Below are 26,745 nucleotides of genomic sequence, written 5' to 3'. Positions count from 1 at the left end.
CCGGACTGACTGCAGAGTTCCATGGGTCTCTATGGAAGCTGGTGCTCACTTTGGGAGGCTGAGGGGACACCTTGATAGGCTATGGGACTGTGAGCACTTGAGAGGGTTGTGGGGCACTGCTAGGCTAGGGTAGCGTAAAGTCCCTAGCGGAGCTCTACGGAAGCTATAGGGTCACTTACCGAAAGCTCTATAATGTACATATTCTTCTCCCTCTTTCCCACTTACTGAACAGAGATGGTTTCTGTGTAGGAGTCTGTCAGGAAAGCAGAATTCTCTCCGTCACAAGTAATGTGCGAGGTCACATGATACATAAGAGGAAGCAGGAGATGCCTAGAAATCTGGAGTTGGTGCCTGCTGTTACTCTGTAGATTACATTTGATTTGGTTAGATCCATTGGTTTGAGCCTGGGCAGGCCCTCGTGCAGCTGATGAGACCTAGGCAGTTACTCAGGTTGACATGACAGTATCCCAGTCCTAGCAGAAGTAGATGTGGCCAGATTTCCAAGCTACATACTTGTGAATCAGAACTGACAATGCTGATAGCTATGGCCCCCGGCATCATTTCTTCATTCATCTATAGGCACAGCCTATATGAAAGAGGCAATTCTGCTTTGAATTCAGGAGCAGTGCAGCATCATTGTCACACTAGCACAGGAAGCTACATTAGGTGGACTTCACTGGCAGGATCATTAGGTATCTGTGGTAGTTTGAGAATCCATAGCGCTACTTTATGTTGGAGTTGAGCCAGTTTGCATGACTTTACAAAGTATTTTGTACAGAAGAATTATAAGTATTTACCCACACTGAAGGCATATGGTCCCCTGTGAACATGAGGGACCCTGGTCATCCTGCTTTCCTGATGTTATAACAAGACTTACCTTTCCTTAACCAATGAACAGCCAGCATGCTAGCGGCCATGCTTTGCTAGGAAAGGTGTTAGGCTGGTGGCTCATTGTGGCTGTGTTTATGGCAGCTGAGGGGGAAGGTCAAATCTCTGATCAATGTTGTTTCTCTGTTGGTTAGAAAGCCGTGACACATTGTGAGTGGAGGAGCTCTATATTACAGAGGTGGAACGTCTGACATTCTATTGATTGTAAGAAAAGGGTAAAATAATTTCCAATATATCATTGTAAAAAATCAATATGGAAAACATGGAACATCCAACAATCCACCATCTGTTGTTATGTAGGAAGGCTTAGGATACTTGTTTGTCCTTCCTATATGTACCAAAGCAAAGCAATGCCTGGGCCTATGCAAACAATGTAGATCCGGTTTGGCATGTCATGACATTACAGAGGTGTTGGTAATGCTACTGGACAATCAGATCACAATGGCTGTGACAAGCGGAGGTCATCAGACCATACAACTCCCATCTGGTGTCTATATATACCCAGATAACCCTGCTATGCCATGTCCAATATGACAACCATGCATTAATGTGGGATTAGCAGATAGAAATCATTGCGTTGGAGAAAACATTGAGTTGGAGTTTATTTTCTTAATATCTTAGTTTTGTCAGGCATATGATAAGACAATGCATATAATAACCAGAGATGTCTCCTGTGTATTGGTATTACAGCATCATTTGGAGTGTGTTTTATAATGCTATGCTGATCATACAGAACAGGAATCAGGTCCTGATGTCATGAAGGGAGTATTATTACTTTATATATATATAGCTGTAGAGTGTTTTTCATGATATACCTCCTTCCCTTGCCCGGTGATATTGATGGCTATGTGAACGGGTCATTGTTTCCCCACTCCGCATATCTCCAGCCTGCTCCGCACAAGTGCTGGTTGCGCAATGGATCAGCTGATGTGAAGTGGGCGGGGCCGTTTTGCTGCAGTTCTGGAAACATGCCGTGGCTGTCATGCGCTCGCTCCCGCATACACTACACTCCCCAGGTGTCTGTGCGTGCACATGCGCACTCACCCTCCAGTTGTCAAAGTGCTCTTGGCGATCGGTCGTTCGCCAGCAGTAGCAAAGCGAAAGAAGGACACATTGCATTCTTTTATCGATCTTTAAAAGTGGTCACAAAAAGGTAACTATAACCTATCACCGCAATCTAATGCATGTGGAAAATCAATTTGCACCGACAATACATTAGATGGTATCAGTGGGTAATCTATTACTGGTCATCTGCATCATGCTGGGCACAGGTGATCATTCTAGATCGGTCGTCTTTATATAAAAGTTACCAGTCGTCCGGTTGTAATCCCAAGCAGGCTGCTGTGACTGATGAATTGTGGGGCTTGACCTTGAGCAAGGCGAGTTTGTGCTGGGAGATAATGAAGTCGTTGATTACATATTGACCACTGCTTGCTGTGCTGGGCTGTCCACTTGCTGTTTATTGTTCCAGGAAATTTCCCATTAGCTGTGCAAAGTGATCTGTCAGAGCCAGGGATCAAACCCATCAATAGGACATTGTGAAAACTGCATTATATTTGTTATAACATATGAAAAGACCAGGTTTTATTCAGTGGTGCAAATGTTTTTTTTTTTATTGCTCCTTTACATCTCCAGGTTGGGTTTTGTTATTGACTGATGAGACTACACCCTATGAAACAAGTATGCAAGCTTCCTCTCATTGCATACATAGTTAGCCATGAATAATGTGAATGGAAAACTCTTGGGGCTAAGGTTATTTTAAGTCATGGAATGTTGTATTCAGTGTATACTCCTGCATGCTTTAACATTCCACAGGAATGCCATAATTGTTTCTATTTTGTAAAAACAAAAAAATAATAAATCCAAATCCTTTTTCCTTCCTGAGCTGTTTAATGACGTGGTGTAGCTCTGTGTATAAACATTGTGCCTGCTGACTGTGTTGTCACTGTCAAAATATTTCATAATAACAGGTGACAATGCAGCGATTTGCATATCTGCCAGCATAACAGGGTTATTTCAAAGGTTAGATGAATAGCAAGCTCTGGTAAATGTGTGAGAGTTCATTAGGCAGGACTTTGTCATCCTGAACTCATGGAGGCTTTGTGGGGCCTCAGGGTATTGTGTATATTGTGCCAGCACCGAGGCAGCTGATCCTGGTTTGCTGCAGTGTTATACTGCAGCATGGAGATGTCAGAGGATCTTCCTGTGTGCTCTGTCTCTTTGCAGATCCACAGGACTCAGTCCCTGGCTTCATCAGCTGGATGCCCTTCATGTCCTACCAAACGCCGAGCTAATGCCACCCAAGTCCTGCAGATTAGCACACGTCGTCCGCTGCCAAGAGTAGCATTGACAGATCAGGTTGCCTTGTCCAAACTGAGGACTAATTACTTTCCCCTTTATGTTCTTATCTTTTGAAATATATGTACAACAAAGATGTAAATATCACATTTTTCTTTTTATAAAGCAGTGATTCTGTTATTCACTGAAACATTCCCTAGTGGAGAAGCAATTCTTGTCATTAAAACACATAGATCTAGAAGGTTCTTAACCAGGCAATGTTTCAGTGAATATCAGGTTGACTGATTTAGGAATAGACCCTTTAATATCCTTTTGTCGATGAGGTTTGTGGGTATTCAGCACACTGTAAAAACCTTGGTCTTTAAAGTGTACCTGTTATCTGCACAATTAGATTTGAAAATTGAAGCGGTTTGCTGGGACACGCAGCCTGTCAGTTCATGTCAGGTCGCTGTGGACAAATCTGGATTTACTTAGTGAAGATTGTTGATAAATAAAGCAACTAATCAGAAATAACTGTGCTAAAGGCAGACCAGTTCAACAAGAATTCTGATTGGTTAGCTAAAAGCTGCTGAACTTGAATAAGGTCGTTAGTGTATCATTTAGATTTCAGCAAACTGGTAACCAGTTGTTAAGAAGAACAAGAAGGAATTATTTACAAAACAGATGCTGCTCTGAGGAGCCAGTCCTTACCTATGTCATCCCAGAGCAAGATGAAGAATGCAGTTTGAAACCTGATTTGCTATATTAAGCAATTGCCCTATTTTGTTTTCTTGTTGATATTAAAATTCCACTAGCCGTCACTCCCTTTCCGGTGAGATAGAAAAATCCTCAAGACTACAGCTTTAGTACACACTAAACTTAAAGAACAATTTTAATTTTGTGAGTCATTGGAGCGTAAGGTTTTTGCTGATGTTTGTATATTTGTTAGGAAGTTTTAGTCTTGCTTCCTGTTTCTGAGACAACTTGAAATGGGGGAAAATCTACTCTTAGGTAGGGGAATCAAACCTGTCAGAGTTGCTGTGGCCCCTTGCAGTTGGGGTTCTTCCTCAAGAGAAGAAAAAGCAACCGCATGCGCTTAGGAGACTTATCACTTTCAAGAACCGTGTGCCACTATACACTACAGCTTCTAGGCATGAACAAAATGGTTCCCAACCGCTCCCATTTAGCTGCTTGCGAGTGGTTGAGATTGCGATTGAGCCTGCAGTAGAATGCTGCCATCAGCTGCAAGTCTGAAGCGGCCCTTAAAAAGAAAGTAAACCCAAAAACTATGCAGGTGCGAGGATCAGGTGACGTAGATGGGGAAAAAACACACTGCGCATGTGTGAGACCGGCAATTTCTTTCCCTTTTGGTGAAAGGGCTCCTTCTGCGCATGCCCTTTCCAGCGCCTAGGCGATTGAGAATTAAGGAGGTGGTGTTCTACCCTTTTTTTCCTAAAAAAAAAAAAAAGAGCGTTGCACTTAAAAAAAAAAAACACAAACAAAAATTTTTACCTTACAAAAAAGGGTTGTCTGTCCTTTTATGTAAAGTGAAAATTCTGAGTTTAGGTACGCTTTAACTTTTCTCTATACAAAACACAAAAAATTACTTCTGTTAAGCTGCATACACACTTCCAATAATTATAGTTGGAGACGAATGACCCATCGGCCAAAAATCGTTCACAAAAAAGGTGACAAACAACGCCGACGAATGAGGATTGTCGTTGTAAATGAACGACCATCACGGCGGATCTGATTGGCCGATGATCGTTCTCTATCGTGTGTACAGGCGTTCAGTGATCCTGCAATACACTTTCTCCTGTACATGTCACTCCCTGCATTGTTCAAACCATTGTATCTAGCGTCTGTACATTATTGGTGGATTATATTTGAAAGATCGTATCATTACAGCATGTACAGAATTGTGCACAATATGATCGTTCAAATGTAATCGTGCATAACCGTTGATCAGTCGTAATCGTTCGCTTTCTAACCATAATTATTGGAAGTGTGTACCTAGCTTTACACTTAGGGTTTCTTCCATTTAGCATCTTAGAAGCTAGACAAGCTCCATTTTATTATCCCAAGTAACTAAACTCCACCATACTCACCTGTCCCTTTTCCATCGTTGGTGCTTGGGAGTTCAATCAGTCTCGGCAAGCTTAGGGGAAGCTAGGATTGCCAGGTATTCAGTCTGTGTTTTACCATTACATGGAGGGATCAGGTAGGTAAGAATGTTTTTTAAAGAAAGATCATCACTTTCCCTTTCTGTAATGCCCTGCCTGATCCAAATTTTTAAAATGTGGCACTTTTGTTCCACTTTAAATATCTGATCTCCCCTACGATTTGGAAAGTAAGAAAATGACTATTAAAACACAATTGCTACTCACAGAATTTTCCTTACGATTAGGTGTGATGAGACATTCTCTTGTCCTGAATATTTTCTGGAATCCATTTCTGGTGCCAGCATTTTTGTGCACATAATATACATCAGCTCTGTATATAATCGTCCTTATGGTGAGGTGTGATGGGAGGCTGTTTTTCAGATTACTTGGCTCGTGTCCTACTTCTCTCCTTTCCAGTTCTGGAGCCAATTTTCTACATGCTCATTGATAAATAATGCAATAGGGTGACTTGTGATACACAAATATGTACACTAATTATTGGGTCCTACAGTAGAGTAGCATGTCAGTAACTCAAACTGGTACCAGAACTATGTATAGGTGAGACATTATATTGCCATCCTTGTACCTGATTTAGTTACAAGGCTGCTGAAAGAAGTTTACTGTACAGTTTTATATATGTGCTATTGAAATGAGAAGATGACAGCAGAAATTAAGGATGTAGTGATGAGCAATTCCCTTCCTGTGTAGCACAATTTCCATTGCTTACTATTCAACCACCACCACCCTTTAGAGATGCAAACAAATAAGGAAAATAGTCGTAGCAGTCAGTGCAGACTTCCCTGTTCCGTATCTTTTCATCTTGGTAAAAAAGGGTTGCAAAACATTGTGTGAATGTAGAGCAGCTATATTTCTACTACTAGATAAAAGTTGTGGTCTTTTCCCTAATGGATTGGCGGAGAATGAGTAGTCATCTAGGATTATAATGCTAGAAGTTATGCATGGTCTGCTATCTTTGAATTCCTTACTATATTCTTGGTGATTTGAAGAAATGTGGCTTTGTGGTGTTGTAACGTAGGCCAGCAATTCTTTTTTCAGAGGCATACTGCTTCCAATTATTCTGCAGTTAAAAACATATGGAAAAGTACAGACCTAAAGGTTAAAGTGAAACCCTCAGTCATTTCTATGTGCATGAATAAATTGCTGGTGTCTCATGATATATGGCAACTTTTTTCAAGCTAAAATTCAGAAAATGTATGTTTTATATGGAAGCTCAGATATGTGGGTCACACACAGTGCAGTGAGTAATGCAGCAAAATGCCCAGACTTATAAGAAACTTCACATGTGACTTAAGAATGATTGTTAATTTTCATTTACAAGATTTTAATATATGTTTGACTTCTACAAAATTTGTTTTTGCAGTTTGTTGGTTGACAGTTGGGTCTTCTTCTTTGTGGTACAGTAAGGTTACCAGTAAGTCTTTTGGTACTGTAGTGTCCACTGTAGATTGTAACTCTGTCAGACTTTTTACTAGTGTGTATTATTTGTTTATTTTCACAGAAAAGGATCATTCATGTTTCAAACAGGCATAATGTTGCTGTGTTAGGAGCCGTCTGGCTGCTTTATATTTCTTTCAGCTTTTCACAACCTTTTTTCCCCTGAGAAATCCATAAAATAATTTTCAGGTCCAGGGGAAACCTCTGGTATAAAACCATTTTATTATGGGTCAGTGAAAAGTTGACCCTTTTTATTATTATTTTTAAACAGGATTTATATAGCGACAAAATATTACGCATCGCTGTGCATTAAATAGGGGTTGCAAATGACAGACAGATACAGACAGTGACACAGGAGGAGGAGAGGACCCTGCCCCAAAGAGCTTACAATCTAGGAGGTGGGGGAAGCCTGACACAATAGGAGAGGACCCCTTAAATTGTAGCCAGTAGAAAGAATGCCCCTTTTACAGTGGTGACTAAAATACCACCCTTTTAGACAACTAAACACATCATTAGCAATAATGTTGCTGGTTCTACCATGTGGTGTTGGCTACAGAACTTTACAGGCATTATCAATTGGGAGGTCAGTCAGCCACACTTTGTGGAACCTCTGACAAGCGCTGGAGGAACCCTGGGATTTCACAGAACCCTGGATGAGAGTGCCTGCACTGGAGAGGGAATATATATCTGAAGTTTGTTCATTTGCCAATGACATCACAAAATTAGCTTACTCTGTCTGTTAGGTGAAATGCCCTTTAGCAGCAGGGAAAGCAAAATTCAGAATTCAAACAGCAGATCTAAAAACTTCTACTGGTAGTGGATGTCTCTTGCTGCAATTATTGATATAGATAATTCATAATTTTTTTTTATAAAGTGTAAGCATATTTTTCTACACACGTGAATGGCCCAATACACACGTGTGGTTGGAAGACATCAGTTTCCAATGGTTAAAAAAATACGCTTGTAGTCTTTTATGAGAACTAACCCAGGATAGTCATACAGATTGAATGGAGGATGGATAAATGACTACAGTAGTTGGCTCACATCTAATACATGCAGATTTCCAGGGGATCCCCCCCCCCCCCAGTAGTAAAATCAGAAATATAAATGTAAATTTGACTTCCCCAGTACCTCTTGGAATCCATTGGGACCCCATTATATACCATGTTGTAGCTCCTATTCCTATATTAGTCTATGCTATATATTCTTGTGAAAGATTCTGTTTTTAGAGGATCCTAATGCACAGGACTTATCTCTTGGGAATTTTTGATGTGAAAGGTATGTCAGGTGTTGGTATAATGACGTTTATTAGATATTATGGTGGTGATGTCAGAGCTGTCAGCAATGTCTGATGACTTTCAGTCGGAGTTTGATCTTAAAATAGAATTTCAACAATAAAACACCTTGAAAATAGAATAGGGAAGGGTTAGAATTTCTTTCATGATGTCATTGCTGATCCTCCTCCTGGTAAGATTTCTCCATATTTCTTTTCCTGGTTGCAGAAATCTGCGGGGCAGTCACAGAGACTACTCATAGAGAGCACATAGATGTGTAAGGAAACATGCTATTTTCAGATGACTGTTCCTGTAATGCTGGGAATTACACAATGTGATTTCTCTGATTTCCTCCTATTGTTATTTTCAGTCAATATTACAATTGCAATTACATCCGGTTTCTTGCGATTGACTACAAATATTCGATTTACCATCTGAGTTATGATTGATTTTACCAATATAGTTGATTGAATACCTGAGTGGTGTGTAATAAGTAAGAAAACTTTATCAATTCTGGATCAACATTCTGAATATTATTTCGATCTGTTTGATCAATGATAGTTGTCTAATCAATCAAAATCTTCCATTGCATATGACTTTAGGGAAGATCATACAAAGATGTTTTGTAGAGCTGTTTTTCAAAACGAATAACTTTTTGCTTCTCTTTGTTCCATAGTTGTATACAGTACACATGTGCATTTGCTCCACCCATAGACTTATTTATATACAGTTAGGGAAAGAAGTATTTGATCCCCTGCTGATTTTGTACGTTTGCCCTCTTATAAAGAAATGACCAGTCTATAATTGTAGTGGTAGGTTTATTGTAGGTGTGAGAGACAGAATAACAACAAAAGAACCCTCAAAAACCTAGTGCCCAAAAGTCATAGCTTGATGTGCATTGTAATAAGTGAAATAAGTATTTGATACCTTCGCAAAAGATGACTTGGTACTTGGTGGCAAACCCCTTGTTGGCAATCAGAGGTCAGACGTTTCTTGTAGTTGGCCACCAGGTTTGCACACATCTCAAGAGGGATTTTGTCCCACTCCTCTTTGCAGATCCTCTCCAAGTCAGTAAGGTTTTGAGGCTGATGTTTGCAATTCAAACCTTCAGCTCCCTCCACAGATATTCTATGGGATTAAGGTCTGGAGAATGGCTAGGCCACTCCAGGACCTTCATGTGCTTCTTCTTGAGCCACTACTTTGTTGCCTTGGCCGTGTGCAATGACATATTACGCAGCAGTGTTTTACAAATAGTCCATAGTCTTGTCACTTATTGTCCCTCAGAGGGGCTCACAATCTAATGTCTCTAACATAGTCATTAACACAGTCCAAGGCAAATTTGGGGGGCGCCAATTAAGCTAAGGGGGGGGGGTATACAAACTCCAAAACCATGACTTAATTTTGATATTACCCACTATTTGATTATTTTTCTATAGTGAAGATTCTATCCTATTCATACAGTCTTACATCTTTGGGTAGCCCTGCATTATTCAGTATTGCATGTGAAAGAACAATGATAGTTCTTAAAAGGTCACTAGCCCTCACCAACCAATCAGATTTTAGCCTATTGAAAGCATCCAAGGCTTGATTTCTGTTCTTTTCAATGCCTAATGAATAGATGCTTGTGTATATTATAACTCTGTTTAGTGAGGGGTCAGCTAGAACTCATCAATCACTATGCTAGTGCCTAATGACTTTTCACTCATTGGTAACAATGTCTTTGGGAATTTGTGTTCCAATATGAGAACATTTTGCTACTAGCTAAGTCTTCATATTGGCTCAAATAGCAGTCTTCATACAGCAGATCTTAAGATTTTTTTTCATCAGACATGATCTAAAAAGATCATAAGTTGTAGACCACGGATTCAAATTAAAGCCTGCATTCAAGTTAGAGAATAATGGAAAATTGTTTATAACTTTCCTAATCCTCACTCTGCAAAAGGTTTGCATCCCAGAAATTGCCATTCATTATCGCTTTTATCGGTTCACTATCCAGTTATCGGCAAAGCCGGCTACAATTGCACACTAAAATGGGAATGGTTTTTCCTCTTCCACATATAAATGTGACAGTTCTCGGAAATAATTGGTCTCCCATACTCACATGTGATGAAGGGAATATTTCCCTGACAGCCCACACAGAGCTGACCTTGTTTTTGTAGCCCAGCATGGGCAAAACACTAAAGAATTTTCAATTAAGAAAATTGCAGCATTTCTGACCTTTCCTTACTCTAGTAGCTTGAGAAATCACACCAGCTGAAAGCATCCATCATATTGTAAGAGGTCATTGGCCTGATCTTGTCTGTTGTATATTCCTTTTTCTCTAATCACTACATTGTATAAGGTATTAAATCTATGTAAAGTAAAAAAAAAAATCTTAAAAATAATGGATTGACATGTCAACATATCCCAAAGGATGGGTGATTGTTTATGAATGAAGCCAACCATTGAATGCCATTATATGAATTGTAACTACATTTTAATAGACAAAAGATAAGGCATCATGGATAACTCCAGCTAGGAGAGAGCAGCTTTTTAAGGAATAAAAACCTTGGAGGTAACTTTGTAAATTCACTTTACAAATGTTGATATTACCTGAGTCGGTTGTAGCCAAAAGCAATTTTGCACCCAAATGCAACCTGCTAATTTTCTGGAACTATGCTTGTGTTCCACTAAAGCTATGTGCACAAAATTGTTCCCCACTGCTTCAATTCACTTAAATGAGAGAATGTGGGAATGCAGGTGGGCCTGTAGCAGAACACTGTGGGTCCAAAAATTCCACTGACTGATATTTTTGGGAATCTAGGCTGTTGATTTTGTTTCAAAAATTTGCTAGGAGTTTCTCAATTGTTTAAAAAAATATAGCAGGGTAATTGGTTTATGCACTTGCCATTATTTTTAGAAATGAGTGACACACTAGGTGGTGAGAAGCACAGTTTTTTAACTTTCAATGGACGCTGAAATTTTCTCTTTCTCTTCAAAAAATGTTGATTTACTGAAAAGGAATCGCTGACTGAAACTTCTTCAGAAAACGGCAGGAAATTCCAAGACTGTCAATCGCCTGGTTCTCCTGAAGTTCAGCAATTCCTCCTCCCTACTTTCTACATGTAGGGGTCAATGGGAGTATTGTGAAAAAATCGACACTCCTGGAAGAGTTTTTTTCTGAAGGAAATTCAGTCAGCAGTTTCTCTTCAGTGTAGGCAGCAAGTACTCTGTAAGTATCCACTTATTTATTTCCAGGGAGATAATTTTTTTGGAGTTTTGTTTAGGAAACTTTGATACGCAGCTAACATCAGATATAAATTTTGAAGTTTGTGTAGGTGTAATATTGAGCGGCCATTATTACCTAGCAGAATTATTCATTCAGTACTTTCTCCCCTAAAGGCTGACTCCTTTAGGGTCAATCATCATTCTCCTGGGTTACCATTCTTGGCTCATAAATGATATACACCTCCTGCCTTCCAAAAATTGTTATGCTTAGTGCACATTTTTATTTACTGTTGCCCAAAACAATAATTTCAGGTGATAGTTTAGGAATGATGTTTGTACACACAGCCTGCTTGACCCTCTGCTGAGCAGCCTGTTCTTTCTAGAAGGGAGGGCAGGCACAAATTTGGACCAGTCACAAGGAATTGACTGAGGAAGCGATATCCCTTGCCTGCAACATACCGGTTAATTTATTCTCCCAGGTTGCTCTTCAGAGGGAAAAATTAAGACACTGGTGATAAAAACACAGACAGACAGATAGATACAAACAATGACACAGAAGTAAGTGGAGATCCTGCCCAGAACTCTTACAATCTAATGGTTATGGTAATGTTCTCCAATAAAATAAAAGTGAGTGTTCAGTGTATATACAATGGTTGACTGGTGTTATCAGTAACATAAAGAACAGACATTAGCAAGAACTATATTAGATATGTGTGTTTTAAGAAATTCAGTGCACGCTTGCACTGTTTAAGTCTTGTCTTGTAAACACCAATTTATTGAGCGTTTACAAAGTGTTAAAACATTAAGAATTTTTCTTGAAGTCCTTTCAGATACTGAAGTTAAACAAACACAGTGGTTAACAGACAATTTAAGAATTATTGAAGTTATCCTTTAATAAATCCATCCACTACCTTGATTGCAGCCCACCATGGATATCGCTTGCCATCCTCCCAACAAACTATCCCCTATATTGTGCTGGCTTGCTTTTTTATGCTCATATGCTCACCATTGCACCATTCATTCCAAATAAAAGCCATACTCATGGAGGCCTTCAGTGGAGGAATATAGCTTTCTCTTCGGAATGAATGAGGCCAGGATGTGCATTGGAACTGGGATCTTGTCGGTGAGATGGGGAAACAAAAAAGTCAACTTCTAGAAGTAGTTTATAAACTGTTTAATTCACACTCGTAAAACACTAATCTGAAGAGCATAACATTTTGTAACCTTATACAAAGTTTTAATCTGGTTTCTTCAGCTCCAGCCTGTACGTGCTGAATACAGATCTTAAAAACACAGTATATTATCGCTAGCACACCAAACCTTGCTGCTTCCACACACTGCCGGGGTTCTTCTGAAGGAAGTTCTGCTGTTGGAGTTTACAAGGGTGGCAACTGGCAATACAGGTCCAAGGAAGGAAGGTGAAGGAATAGCAATGGGTGTATATTCCATGCTATTAGGGAGCTAACAGACAGTTTATTAAAAGGTGTCACGCTGTAGAAAGCTGAAGGTTTTAACAGCGTTATGTTGGTTTTAGCCTTCATCATCCTTTTTTAGTTTAGACGCTGAAAGCTGATTAAATACAATTTTACTTAGTGCCCATTCAAAAAATCTACTCCTACACAAAGCACACACTCTCCTGTTTATCTCTCCCCTGGCCAAAGCCTTAACTATCGCCTCAACTCTGAATTATTGGTTTCCTTTGACAAAGAAAAAATGGCCTGCACCACATGCCATTTCTTGCTATGCATGCACAAATCTTCACCGCAAAAAAAAAGAAGGATGTCAAGGATGAGCTTTAATTGTTGTTTGTATATCACATAGTGCCTTACAGAGTTCATTGTCTTGTCACTGTCTTGGTCCAATGCCCTGACCATAGTCATAGCATAGTTATAGAATTTTTTTTTATTAAGGGAGGGGGAAGCATTCAATTAACCTACCAGTTTGTTTTTAGGGTGTGGAGAAAAAAAACACATGTACACAGTGAGAACATACAAATTTCCTGAAGATATAGACCTAGCTCAAAGCTCAACTTGGGACCCCAGTGCTGCATGGCCATGTGCCACCGCTTTGCCCACACTGTTTCATGACTAAAATATCTTTCATTGACTAATGATGGGCTGCTGTACATACTTGGATAGCAAGGGAAGCCGAGAAATGTAAAACTAGTGAGATTTCAAATAGAGGTGTTATGGAAGAACTGTATGGGTTGCCATATTGGAAGTTCTACTAATAGAATTAAATATTAAGCACCCATACTGCTTGGCTTGACTGTACTTTATGCATGTGAACTATGATCATGGTTATTGGTTTGACAATGGGGTACTACATTGGAAATGAACCACAATACAGACAGTTGGTTTGGCATGGAAGTATTTTATGGAAGGAGAACCATGATCAAGAAGGTTGGCTTGATAATGAAGTACTACATGGAAGGGAATCATGATCAAGATTGTTGGCCTGACAATGAAGTACTACATGGAAGGGAATCATGATCAAGATGGTTGGCTTGACAATGAAGTACTTCATGGAAGGGAACCATGATCCAGATCATTTTTTCTCAACCAGGGTTCCGTGAAACCTTAGTGTTACGTGGGAGTGAACCATGATCAATAGGGTTGGCTTGACAATGAAATACTTTATGGAAACAAACCAAGATGAAAATGGTTGGCAATGGTGTGCTATATGAATGTGAGTTATGACCATATTGGTTGGCCCAACAATGGACTACTTTGTAGAAGTTAGCCTTGATATAAAGTGCACATTATATGAGAGCGATAATTCTATGAATTCCTTTACAGAATTGTTTACAAAGACAGCATTTAGAGCCCCAATGAAAACTGTGCATTGACCTCTACTGATCAATCACAATAAAATGATTTCTGATGGATTTCCATAAATTCCGGTACATTTCTTGAATGGCAGATATCTGTGTTGCATATAAAAGGACCAGCGATGGCCATGTATAGGACACAAGTCATTATCAAACCAACCATATTGATCATGGTTCCCTTCATTGTCAGGTGTGGTGCCAGGAGGGGGGCCATATGAAGGCAGGTATCGGGGGGGGGGCAGTATTGCCAGGTCTGGGGGTAAAATCGGGAGGTCAGTATTGCCAGGTCTGGGGGTAGTATCAGGTGGCAGTATTGTCAGGTCTGGGGGCAGTATTGCCAGGTCTGAGGGTAGTATCAGGGGGCAGTATTGCCAGGTCTGGGGGTAGTATCAGGGGGCAGTGTTGCCAGGTCTGGGGGGTAGTATTGCGTCTGGGGGTAGTATCAGGGGCAGTATTGCCAGGTCTGGGGGTAGTATCAGGGGACAGTATTGCCAGGTCTGGGGGTAGTATCCAGGGACAGTATTGCCAGGTCTGGGGGTAGTATCAGGGGGGGGCAGTATTGCTAGGTCTGGGGGTAGTATCAGGGGACAATATTGCTAGGTCTGGGGGTAGTATCAGGGGCCACTATTGCCAGGTCTGGGGGTAGTATCAGGGGGGCAGTATTGCTAGGTCTGGGGGTAGTATCAGGGGGGCAGTACTGCTAGGTCTGGGGTTATCGGGGGGGCAGTATTGCCAGCTCTGGGGGTAGTATCGGGGGGCAGTATTGCTAGGTCTGGGGGTAGTATCGGGGGGCAGTATTGCCAGGTCTGGGGGTAGTATCGGGGGGGCAGTATTGCCAGGTCTGGGGGCAGCATTGCCAGGTCTGGGGGGTAGTATCAGGGGGCAGCATTGCCAGGTCTGGGGGTAGTATCGGGGAGCAGTATTGCCAGCTCTGGGGGTAGTATCAGGGGGGGCAGTATTGCCAGCTCTGGGGGTAGATAACACACCGCCCGGTAACCTTGCTGAAGGACGCACAGTCTTTATTGACGTATGCAAATATCGGAGGGATGGGAGGCGCCTGCCAATAACAGGAACCAGAATCAGGCTGTGAGTGCTGTGAGAGTTCCGGTACGGAGCACAGAGACGTGGCGGCATACAGTGTAATGTGGCTCCGATCCCCCCGGGGAGGGTGACGGCTGCAGCACAGGGCACGGGTTTATTGAGGCGCCTCGCCTGCCATGCTGCACAGGGGATCAGAGCTTTGCATTGCGATCGTTGTGTGCTAGGCAGGCAGATCCATCAGGTGACACAGCCATAACACATCTGCTTTATTTTTCTCTCCTGTTTCAGCCGTGCAAGCCATGCAGGATGATTTACTGATGGACAAAACCAAATCCCAGCAGCGGCAACAACAATCGGCACCAAGCTCCCAAGACCCTGAGACTGCAGAGCCCCCCAGCTCCGACAACACCGCCCCCACCCTAAAGGATAAGATGCAGATGGAGTCTCCAATCCTACCGGGGCTCAGCTTCCCCCAGCAGGAGCCCCCCACCGGCCCTTCCCTGTCCCCATCGTTTGGCAGCACCTGGTCCACCGGAGGTACCAGCAGCGCTGTGGATGACAGCTTTTTCCAAGGGATACCCCCTGTCAATGGGACTATGCTGTTCCAAAACTTCCCCCATCACCACGTCAACCCGGTTTTTGGGGGCACCTTCTCCCCCCAGTTGGGGCTCGCCCATCAGACTCAACAGCAACACAGGAGATCACCTGTCAGCCCCAGCAATCAGCCGCCCTATAACCAGAGAAACACCTACAGCCACCAGGCTATCCTCACCAATAAACCTTCCTCCTCATCCTCCTCTTCTCCTTCCAGCTGGAACAACCAGCAAAATGCTGCCTGGAACAACCCCTCTAACCCTTGGGGAGGGCTGCAGCCTGGGAGAGACCCTCGCCGGGCGGTCGGGGTCGGAGTAGGGGTGGGAGTTGGGGTCCCTTCACCCCTCAATCCAATCTCCCCAATGAAGAAGCCTTTCTCCAGCAATGTGATTGCACCCCCTAAATTTCCTAGAGCTTCACCCATAGCTCCCAAATCCTGGGTGGATGACAACGTTTTCAGGACGGATAATGGAAACAACCTACTGCCCTTGCAGGTAACCAATATTCGCTGTTTGCTTGTTCACCTTTTTATTGTCTCTTATGCATATGGTTAAAAATATCTCATTTAGTAGAAAGGGGCCACACTAATTGGATCAGAACTGGTCTGCCCGAGGGTGGCGGTCCACATGCTGCTTGTATTCCATATGGGGCCCTGGGAAGTACAGGGCAGTGCAAGTTCACCATTCAGATTCCTGACATCTGCTGCAGATTTTGCACCATTCCATACAGCTCAGATACCAAGTGTCATTTATTGTCGCACTTTACTGATGAACGGTACAGAACTAAAAATCTGCAGCAGAAAAGAGGGGATTGTGTGGTTCTAAAATACAAATACACATTTTAATTTAGCATTTGTTTTGTATCTGGTGAGCTTATTAACATTTTATTGCTGATGTCAAGCGTGTAGTAATGTGTTACAAATACAGATCATGGCTGTCTATGAATTACTTACCAAAGATTACAGGAGAAATTACAACTGATCTGTCCTTGTCACACCTTTTTATAATGGTTTGGTTCCTCAATAATGCGGTGTTAATAAATATAACTCAGCGTTTGCAAAATAGATATTGAAAGAAACTTTTTCCCATTTTGTCTTTTATTTACATGTTTTGTGTTTTCCTTCAGCCTTTGTGTTACAAACTTTACACAAACCCATACAGCTGTTTCTGGCTACTGGCTTTACTAATGAATATGTGAAGTTATTAGTAAATATAAAAATGAGTTTTATCATACATAGCGTAATTTCTATATGGTGTCGGCACTATTTAGAATTGCCAACATTAATTAATTTTGTGTGCAGCAGATCTGGTCTGGCTGAATGTAGTGCATTGAATTTGTTGAGAAATTATGGGGATCTCGAGAGCCATGGCAAATGTTTGTATAATCCTGTAACAGCTGTTGGACAAAGCAGCTCAAAAAATCCATTCATTAGAGCACCGTGTGCTTGACAGTACAGTTAATTTGTGAATGTGACAGGAGCTTTCTAGGCCGTCTGCTTTTTTCTTTCACTCTCTTTAAAGAAATGGGTCCGTATATGGAAAATTCAAATTATTTTGCAAGCATTAAGGACACTATTTTGGACGTGCTCTGGAAAGGAATAATTCTGCAGTGTAATGTACGGTCAAGGTTTGGCTTTTGTGTGACAAAATGTGTTCACATTTTCATGGCAAGATTTTTCAGTTAATGAGAAGCCACGTTTTGATTCTGCTATCCTTTTCTAACTAATTCTAAGATCTCTGTTACAAAAGGCTTTTATTGCATTTTATTGGTTGTTCTGCAATGCAACATCACTTGAAGGTTTGGGAAGTCAAATTGTCCATGAGGTGTGTTTATATGTCTAGGGCTACACTGCAGAATCTGTTGGTCATTAATCTGACTTTCAAATAATTTAGCCATTGCAATGAGACCCTCTAAAAATTTGGAGATGTTGGCAGAGGATACAGTCTTTTGTGACATGGAAGACGGCTTTCTCACTGAATACGGTGGATACTGCATAAATAATACTATTTTAAACATTTTATCACCTCTACCCTGCCTTTCACAATTGTGAATCCGACAGGTACTGAGACTGAGAATAGGCTTTGCTGTGTTTCAGTGATCCCTTGTATCTCCATTTTTATTCTGACCATGACATAAGTTATGAGAAAGCTTTATGAACCCCCCAAGCAAGTACTTAACATCTTTGCAGCAAGCAGGTGTATGGCCTTTGTTCAATAATAACAGAATGACTATGCATAGTTAGAATTTTCTTACATTTTAATGACAGATTGATTCCTTTCTTTTAGACATATTACAGTAGCAAACACAAGCAATTCCTTGCCACAATTCCCTGTTTTTGTCAAAATGAGCAGTGATCACTTGGTGGTCGTTGTCTTAGAGGCGGCCTGTTTATTGATTTATTTAATATTGAGGGATTTTGTATCATACAGTATCTTGGGCAATGGTCGCCTATGTAGCTGTGTTTCCAAGGCTTAGTGAAGTATATCTGTAGCCTGCATAGGTACGGTAATCGGAATTAAAATGCAGCCATCGCCATGCTTCTTTTAACCCTGTGTATAACGAATCCCAGTAGCTAGGAAATCCACCTTTCTCTATTATAGAAAGACAACTAAAACTCAGCTTGTCCTCTTTACTATCCTCCTCGTAATCCTATTGACCATTAAGTATGATAGATTGGCCAAAAAGGATACAAAGCAAGCCTGAAGGTTCAGGCCACAATGCAACCATGAGAGATGAGTTTGCCGTTTCTGTTTTATGCTATGGGGTGCCAGGACACTAAAGCATTGGGAGGTGCTAGCGTTATCACATTGCCACCCAATTATTGCACTTATAAAGTCATTTTGCTTCATATTTACAGCATTAGTGATAATTAAGTTAAAATGTTGTGGCAGATGTGTTCAAAATGTGTAGTCACACATGCTATATTGCTTGTTATTTTTGTATATAGAAGTGTGAATTCAGCCTTGTTGCTGCAGCCAGGCTATATAAAAAAATGGACATTCTTGTAGGGAACATATTAGTATATATAACATTATCATATGTTATATTCATACACTTCTACTTTAGAAAGGATTATGGTGAAATGTTGTAAGATTACATGCCAGCACACTAACCTATCCTATAGTTCATCGTAGGTTTATTCATGGACCAACATTTCAGAAAGGTGCTGGATCCATTTATCAAGAAATTACAGTACATCAAACTAATATTTAATAAGCAGTTAATTCTAAATGGGATGTAATAATGAATGTCATACCCTCACTGAGGCAAACTCATTCCATTGTGAGCTACATTTACATACTTGTCTACCTTACAGATACCCCACCACATAACACAAAAGCTGGGTCTAGGAACTTTTTAAAGACAAATTTGTGTTAGATGCAGGACTGTAGGGGTTCATGTTCTTCATACACCATATGTCGGCTGTGTTTGGCATGGAGGTTCTGTGGTCACGGTGTTACCAGGGAGCTGACACTTCTATCTGAATCCCCATGATGGTTATATTACGTCTGCTATCAGAACGCAGGTTACCTTAACGAAACAAAGATTTCTGTAATTAAAGACGAGACAAGTGACCTTTGAAAATTACTAGACTCAGGCTTGGTTAAAGCCACCTTGGCAAGGATACCTGTAAAGCTGTGTTCAGTACTCCTGTACAGATGTATGCGTGTATACTTTATATAATTTTACACGTAGAGCAGAGTTCCTAGAATTTGTTTGAATGGAAAGTGTTCTGGATCAATTCCGTTACTTATAACTATATTAATATAATATATTAAAACTATATTTTAATATTCATAATGTCTTTACAACCTATTTTATAAAGCCTATTGCTTATAGAGCAACTGTCCCACAGATATTACTTTGTAGAAATGCCCTCGTTAGTATTTGTAATGACTTCTAAAAATAATTTATCTAGGTGACCCTTTCTCCCAATAATCCATATAGCATGTATCTTTCTGTAAACACTGATTGTAGATACACATGAACTGGCTGACTTTGCAGTACGTTGCACAATAAATGGTTGTATACTGATGGACTGGGTAGTACGGAAATAAATAAAGTTATATTTTTAACCATTGTTCTAATTTTGCCTATACCAAGGACAACCAAGTACAAGCATTGCCAGTTACTTACTGTTGGCCTGTGTGTCTGTATGCGATTGGCCTCAAGCTTAGAACCTGACAAACTTTGCAAAATCCATAGAGAGAGCTGATTTAACGCACAAAGTTGGGAGCTCTCATTACAGCAGGTATGGGAGCTTCCTATTTTATACGTTTACAGTTTTTTAGAGAGCACCGATAAATTACAGAAACCTTTTCAGAGGACAAAGCCAGCAACATCCACCTCTCACTCTAGAGCTTATGAATGCATAAACCTTCCACTAGCATGGCTCGTTTTTTTTTCTTTTATCTGCAGTGTGCAAAACTTAAGAAGACTTCAGTTCCTCTCCTAAGTGGCTCCAGTAACTTAGACAGAAATGTTGTAATACGAGTTACCTGTTCTTTGTAAAACCAATCCCTGTGCCACCAATATAGACAGCCAATATAGAGTGCCATTGCTAAGCATGATCATATGCACAAAAAAATTTATTCAGCAGTTTAATACTTGTGCTCTCCCGTTCTGTAATATATATTAAAATATTGTCAGGTTTTTATTATACTTCTTACTCTTCAGTGCTGTCCCCGGCCTCCTGCTTTGTCTAGCTCTTCCAGTCCTCTCTGCGCAGTCACATCATTCTGCCTCTTTCCTATGAACTCAGTCTGTGGTTTGCACAGTGCCTGGGAAGTTCTGTCATAGCACAGACTGGGCTCACAATACTCCAAGGCTGAGATGCAATTGTTACCTGAGCTCGGCATGGTTTAAACACCTTCCACTATCATGAACAAAGAGGAAGCTCCATCTCCAGATGAACTGAGTTTGCACATTCAAATATATTCCATTCACTCATTGAATTAATCAGTTACATTTATTAAAACCCATCTCTACCCTGTCAAAAAAAGTAACATCCCGCTTTCGGAGAGATACTGGCTGTCTCTCTTGCAAACACGTGTGATTAGCACCCAGCGTGATGTTTTAATTTCAGATTAATATGCTCCTTCTCCTTTCTATGTCTGTTTAATTCAGACACATTATTGCTGTAACATATTTCTGCATATGCTGGGAGTAGACAGAAGCTTTGCTTACCGCCGTGAAATGGAAGGCAGGGGATATTAAGATAGTATATCACACACAACAGCTCTGGCATAATGTTTTTCCCACCTGCCTACGAAAGCTTCCATACAAAGCTGTTTGAAAACCCTCTCTTACTTTCTCCTTATAAAATTGATTTCCGTAAAGCTATGATTATTTTAGTTTCCGAACCTCAAAATATCCCTTAGCTTGCATGTTAATTTATGCTACTACAAAAAAAAGAAATAAAATATAAAATCCTAAAATCTTGGTCCATTAGTCTGCTTGGTTTACCTAGTCATATATGTGTAGTTTCTGAGATCCATTTCTGTTGAGGTGTACAGGGTTTTCTCTGTGCCATTGGATGATAGTGTAGCTGCTTTGAGTTTTTTTAATTTTTTTTTTGCTGTACAAATTTCTTGCTTTGCAGATCATTTTTGAATGGAATTTGTCACTTGTGGAATTGCAACACAATCATTGACAGACCTTTGATGGTATCAGGACTGCTTCCCTCCCATTATAAGTCTATGGGAATCCAAAAGCAACTACTTTAGGACAAATGCACCTAATGCTATTTATTTCTGAATGCTTTCTGGTTCATCTGAAACTGATGATAAAAGCACACTCACCAACTCAGGCAAATAGAAATTGGGGATTTTTTTTTTTTTGAAAACTAGGTAAATGTATTGGTAACCTGCATGACTAGAAAGTTTTTGCCCAGGGGTAAACATACCCAACACTTTTGTGCTAGTGACCGAGTTCTGGGAGCTAATTAAAGCACACTGTGCAACTTTTGCCATTTAGCTTCAATCCATTTTGCTTTTATTATGTCCATCAGTGAAAGTTAGGTGTTTTGTAATTTTTTAGGAAATCTATCACATTTTGTAACACCAAATCGTTTACAGGTTTTAATATTAGTTGCACCAGCTTCGTAAAGTTGCAAATGAAGTTGGTGCCAAAAAAGACACCGATTTAGAACAGGTTACCAAGGTTCCCTTGGTTGGTGTGACAACAGAAACCCCTGGTTACTTTCCGGTTGCTTGTTGTCAAGCTATCCAGCACTTGTCCTGAACACTTTTTTTTTTTTGTCTCCTGTCCTGAGATTGGCAAGGCCAGCTATTGGTAAAAACCTTGCTAAACACTACACTGATGCAGAAACCGCAAAAGTATCACTGTAGGGTTTAGCAAGATTATCAGTCCCCTACTTTCTACAAATGGTCATTTAGTAAATTATGGTATATACAGGCGTTTTGGCTCATTTTATATAAAATGATGCTTAGTGCATGTTGCCATTCTAACTTGTCTATATTTCTTGACTTTCCAGATGATTTTAAAGACAACCAGAAGTCATGTGCAAGTAGCATTTTGTACATAGACAATGCTAGGATAAAAACAAAACTCCTTAACTCGTCTCCTTCTGAGTGTTTCTATAATATGGGTTTTGTTGAAGTTTACAATTACTGATTCTGTTTTTATAGTCAATATTTTCCATATAAAATATATTACAATACATGTTGGCAAACATGAGCACAATATGACTTCTAAACAAATATGCTTACATCTGCGTAGACATAGAAATATGTCTAAATTTGCCTGCCTTTTAAATGGTGAAAAACCACTAAACCCATAATTGTAGGGATAAGATCCTTAAAAGGATTCCATGTCAATGCCGGTACAAAGATGGGAAAGATCTCAAATTAAAGAAGTATAAATCAATGTCTAAACAAGGTTCTCCAATAGGTAACTGCATTTTGATTATTCATCTGGATGTCTTCCGCCAATATTTGAACAGCATAGGTTGTGCCCCCAGGTGCCTTGTTACTATGTGTCCTGGTGAAACTGAACAATCTGATCCAATGTTTTAAACATATAAGACTTTAATCTCCTTGATGGTGTCATTTTAGTATGAATGGGCATCATGTGTACTACCGTGGCTTAACATGCCAATGGAATAGACAGAGCCACATATTTGATTACAATAGCTGGATTTCAGGATTTATGTGATACCCATCCTAAATCATACTCTGATATACTGGAAGCTAGTTTCTGAAATTCCTAATGTTCCTAAAGTTTTTAAACTGTTTTCTTTTCTCTATTATTGTGCTAAAAATATATTGGTTTTATTTATTACCTTTAGGAAATATTTTTGTATTTAGTTTATTGGTGCTATGTAGGGAAGCTTTAAATAAAGACCTCACATTGGGCCTGATTTATTAAAGCTCTCCAAGGCTGGAGGGGATACACTTTCATAAGTGCGCCTGGGTGATCCAGCAAACGTGGAATGGATTTCTTCAAAGTCATTTGCTATTTGTTAGCAAATGTTTTCAATCCTGAACCAGATTAGTTTCAAGTTTGCTGGGTCACCCAGGTTCATTGATGAAAGTATTTTCTTCAGCTTTGGAGAACTTTAATAAATCAGGTCCAATGTGATTCACAAATATTGTTTGCTTGTTGTGCATTTGACTTGCGTTTGTAAAGCTACTGAAATCACATTGTTGTTGACCTGCTGTTGACCACCTTCCTTACCTGCATTGGATCCCTTTAGATGGTTCAAGAAGCTTTTGTATTTCTACTGACTTAAAACCGAAGAGAAACACTGTACTGCAAACAAAAGCCTGATGACAAATTCCAATATGATCTTTGAAGGGGTTAATTAAATCTTTATTAGCTATGGATTTTTTCCCCTTTTTGTTATATTTTACCCCAGGCGCTGCTCTGTGGTATCTTTAGACACCTTATTGACCTTGTTATTGACCTTAACAGTGCAAGCACTGATGTGATGGTATGAGCAGTGTTACTGCATCTACACACTGGGTGAATATTATTCCCTACGCAGCTGAATAGAGAAGTAGAATTATCACAGTCATTAGTCGTATGTAAGGGTGCATTTTGGGATATGTTGTAATATATTAATTTTTCCAGAAGTTGGCATTTGGATACAGTTGTGGTTTGGGGTTCCGGGGGACAGCCTATAGCATTAAATGTAAAGGCAACAGTTCAGCAGGGAAAAAGGTGTAAAGGTATGTGGATGGGTGGCTGTGACAGAGGTTTTGTGAAAGAATTTCCCAAAATGGACATAGTCGAGATTCGGGCAAAGTTTTTGGTTTGAGCAGCTGTGATAGTTTGATTCTTTCTTTGTTGGAGGCACCGTGTTGTCCATTTCAATCATCTACCTTCAAGGCTACAATTCTGGAAATAAATTGGTTTCATGTTCATTATTTGTAATTTTTATTTTACAAATAAAGCTCATCTCCAGACGAACTAATAAATACATAGATACCATGCAGAGGATCTTCTATTTTGGGTGTTAGCAAATGCTTGAAAACTGCCCTAGGAGTGATTTTTCCAATTTGGTGGTTGATTAGCACTAACTGTAGCAGAGATGTATTTCATTTTTACAAACTCTTTTGAATTTTTTTCCCTAAAAAAAAAAAAAAACCTTGCCTGGCATTCTTTTTCATGGTCTGCAACCATAGAACGCTGCCCAGCAAAGAGCATTAGAGGACCCTACACTTTCTTAGTTTCTTAGACTGTCAATCAGGGCAACATGGCATCTCATGTGGGAAGTTAGTATAACAATGCAGGTGCCCAGGAATGCCTGTGGTACAGCTTGTGATGGAATCCTCCCACAGGCCTGGGATATCTGCTGTTGAAGCCGCTAATGATGGACCTCATTGTAAATTTATAAATTTAAAAGCTTTTATTTTTCAATACATAGTGCAGTGGTCTTACTATAGAAGAGGAATGAGAGGGCATAATGCATTGGTTGAAGGCTCCTAAAATTCATCTTTATTCTTTTTTTCTTGATTATGTCAGAAAGGCTGTGGTGTGTATAAAAGACTTTCGATGCTGTTTTACAAAGTCAGATGCACCCACTCTTTGTATACAGTTCTAAGCCTGTATGTGGTAGATTTGTTTTTTGTTTTTTTTAGGTGCACTCCAGCTATTTTTACAAAGCCAAAATGTTTAGTCTAGCTAACTATCTCCACAAGCTAGCAAGTAGGTCATAAACACACTAGTTTGAATATTTAATGCAAAGCCATGTTCCTTCAGAACTTGGCACTAGATCTATAAATAAATGAACTTAGACAATATTTTTTCTGGCAAATCAAGTCAAATTTATAGCAGAGAGCTGGTGCCAAGAAAAGAAAATAAATGCTGTTTTATGGAGATTATTCTGAAGCCTTTTTCATTTCTATTTTTTGTTTAATGACTGCTGTTTATCATGCATGAGTTTCAAGCAGAGATTTGTTTTTTTTTTGCAGTTAGGGAAGGCAGCTTTACAATAAAATGAAGATGTGCGTGTGAATGAGATATATATATATTCTTATTTCTGGTTTATAAAGCTTCTCTGATCTAGGAAGCAGAGAAAAAAAAATTGTATACAAGACATCTATGAATTATTGGGTCATTCAAACCACCAATGGTATTTGTTTTGGTAATGTTGACTATGTATCCCTTTATGAATGCTATATGGCAATCAAAGAAATGAAAAATCTGATAGTTGCCACAACTTGCTGTCTATCCCACTGGAGCGTGAATTACTCCTCTTGTCGCTCATTTGTACAAGTCTCCTTGTGCCTGCAAATGATCCCAAAGCTGTCCAGTTCTAAACACTTCCGTTGTGTAAGAATGTCTTCCCAGTATGAGGGCTTTATTCTTCTTAATGGTTAGCCTTACTTTGGAAGTCCATAAAATAGAAATATAAATATTTTTACAAAGTATTGTGCTCCAGGCACCTCAGAAGTAACTAAAAAACTGTAATTTAGGAAATGCAGAAACTTTTTTTTACAGTGAAAAGGGATATAACCTTTGGCAAATGCTATCACGCTTTGTGACCCCCTTTTGAGTGAATTCTTCCTAAAGCGGAATGAAACCCTGGGGATACCCACCTGTCCCCATTTCATTGTGGATGCTCATCACCACCTTCTTTTTTTTTTTTCTGCATTGTGGATGCTCATCACCTTCTTCCTTTTTTTCTGCATTCCAATTTTTGGCCATGTTGATTGGCTGGCCCAAGATGACATTACTCCCATGCAGGCGTATAGGGGTTCATCCAGTCCCGTCACCCGCAAGGAATGCTGAGATGTGCCGGTTATCCTGGCAACCAATGCCGAGCATGCGTAGCTCAGTGAACTCAGGTGGGCGGCAGGTAAGAATAGGTATTGTAGAAGGGACGTTGCCTTTCCTGCAATAAAGTCGTGTCTGATCCCAAAATTTGGATATGTGGCAGATTGTAGACCAAACAGGAAGTGAGGATAAACCTCCCCTTTTCCTGTTGGTTTGGCAGGTGACAGACCAATCGGCAAGTAATATATTTCCACCCAGATTAGGAACTCGAATGGCAATGAAAATATTTTTTGGCATACATAGAAGAAGGTTTAGACATGTATTATATTATTGCTGTCTGTGGCCACTTCCTGTTGGTGATGGGTGTCAGAACAGAAAGAGAACTTTTTCCTGCTCTATCCAAAACTAAAAAAGTTAGGATTTCATGAGCTCTTTACATAAAAATATATCCTCTTTTTTTTTTTTCTCAATTCTTAAACTATGAAAAAGTTTCAAGCATTTTTTGTGTATTTTATTTTTTAATAATCCCATTTAAAAGCAGCACAACCCAGAGGGCAAAATCTTGTCATCGCCTTGGTTGTCTTCTTCTCCTCCTCACTCAGGTGTCTGTGTAGACAAGCAGTAACTTAATCTTACTATTGGAATGCAAGGCACATGCCCAACAGGTACTTTATATATAATTTACTGAACTTCCAAATGCAATTGAAGCCTAATGTAGACACAGATCTGCTCATTATTTCTCTCTTCTTTTTTTTTCTACTGGTATTTTTTGTCC

General features: G+C 39.9%; 1 protein-coding gene across 3 annotated transcripts in view; it reads left to right on the top strand.

Annotated features, from left to right (window-relative positions):
• CPEB3 (cytoplasmic polyadenylation element binding protein 3) overlaps positions 1–26,745 on the top strand; it is an 81,258-nt gene that overhangs the window by 7,006 nt on the left and 47,507 nt on the right. For 2 of the 3 annotated variants that reach the window (XM_072424362.1, XM_072424360.1), the window contains exons 1-2: positions 1,906–2,041; positions 15,423–16,222. In XM_072424362.1, the coding sequence (XP_072280463.1) occupies positions 15,434–16,222 (789 nt within the window). In that variant the 5' untranslated portion in view covers positions 1,906–2,041; positions 15,423–15,433. Of the gene's footprint in view, positions 1–1,905; positions 2,042–15,422; positions 16,223–26,745 lie in introns of those variants that run through there. The other variant, XM_072424361.1, reaches the window with a different exon arrangement.

The sequence above is a fragment of the Pyxicephalus adspersus genome, chromosome 10 (genome assembly GCF_032062135.1).
Source record: "Pyxicephalus adspersus chromosome 10, UCB_Pads_2.0, whole genome shotgun sequence".
Classification (NCBI taxonomy): domain Eukaryota; kingdom Metazoa; phylum Chordata; class Amphibia; order Anura; family Pyxicephalidae; genus Pyxicephalus; species Pyxicephalus adspersus.
This window is presented reverse-complemented; position numbering and strand designations above follow the sequence as displayed.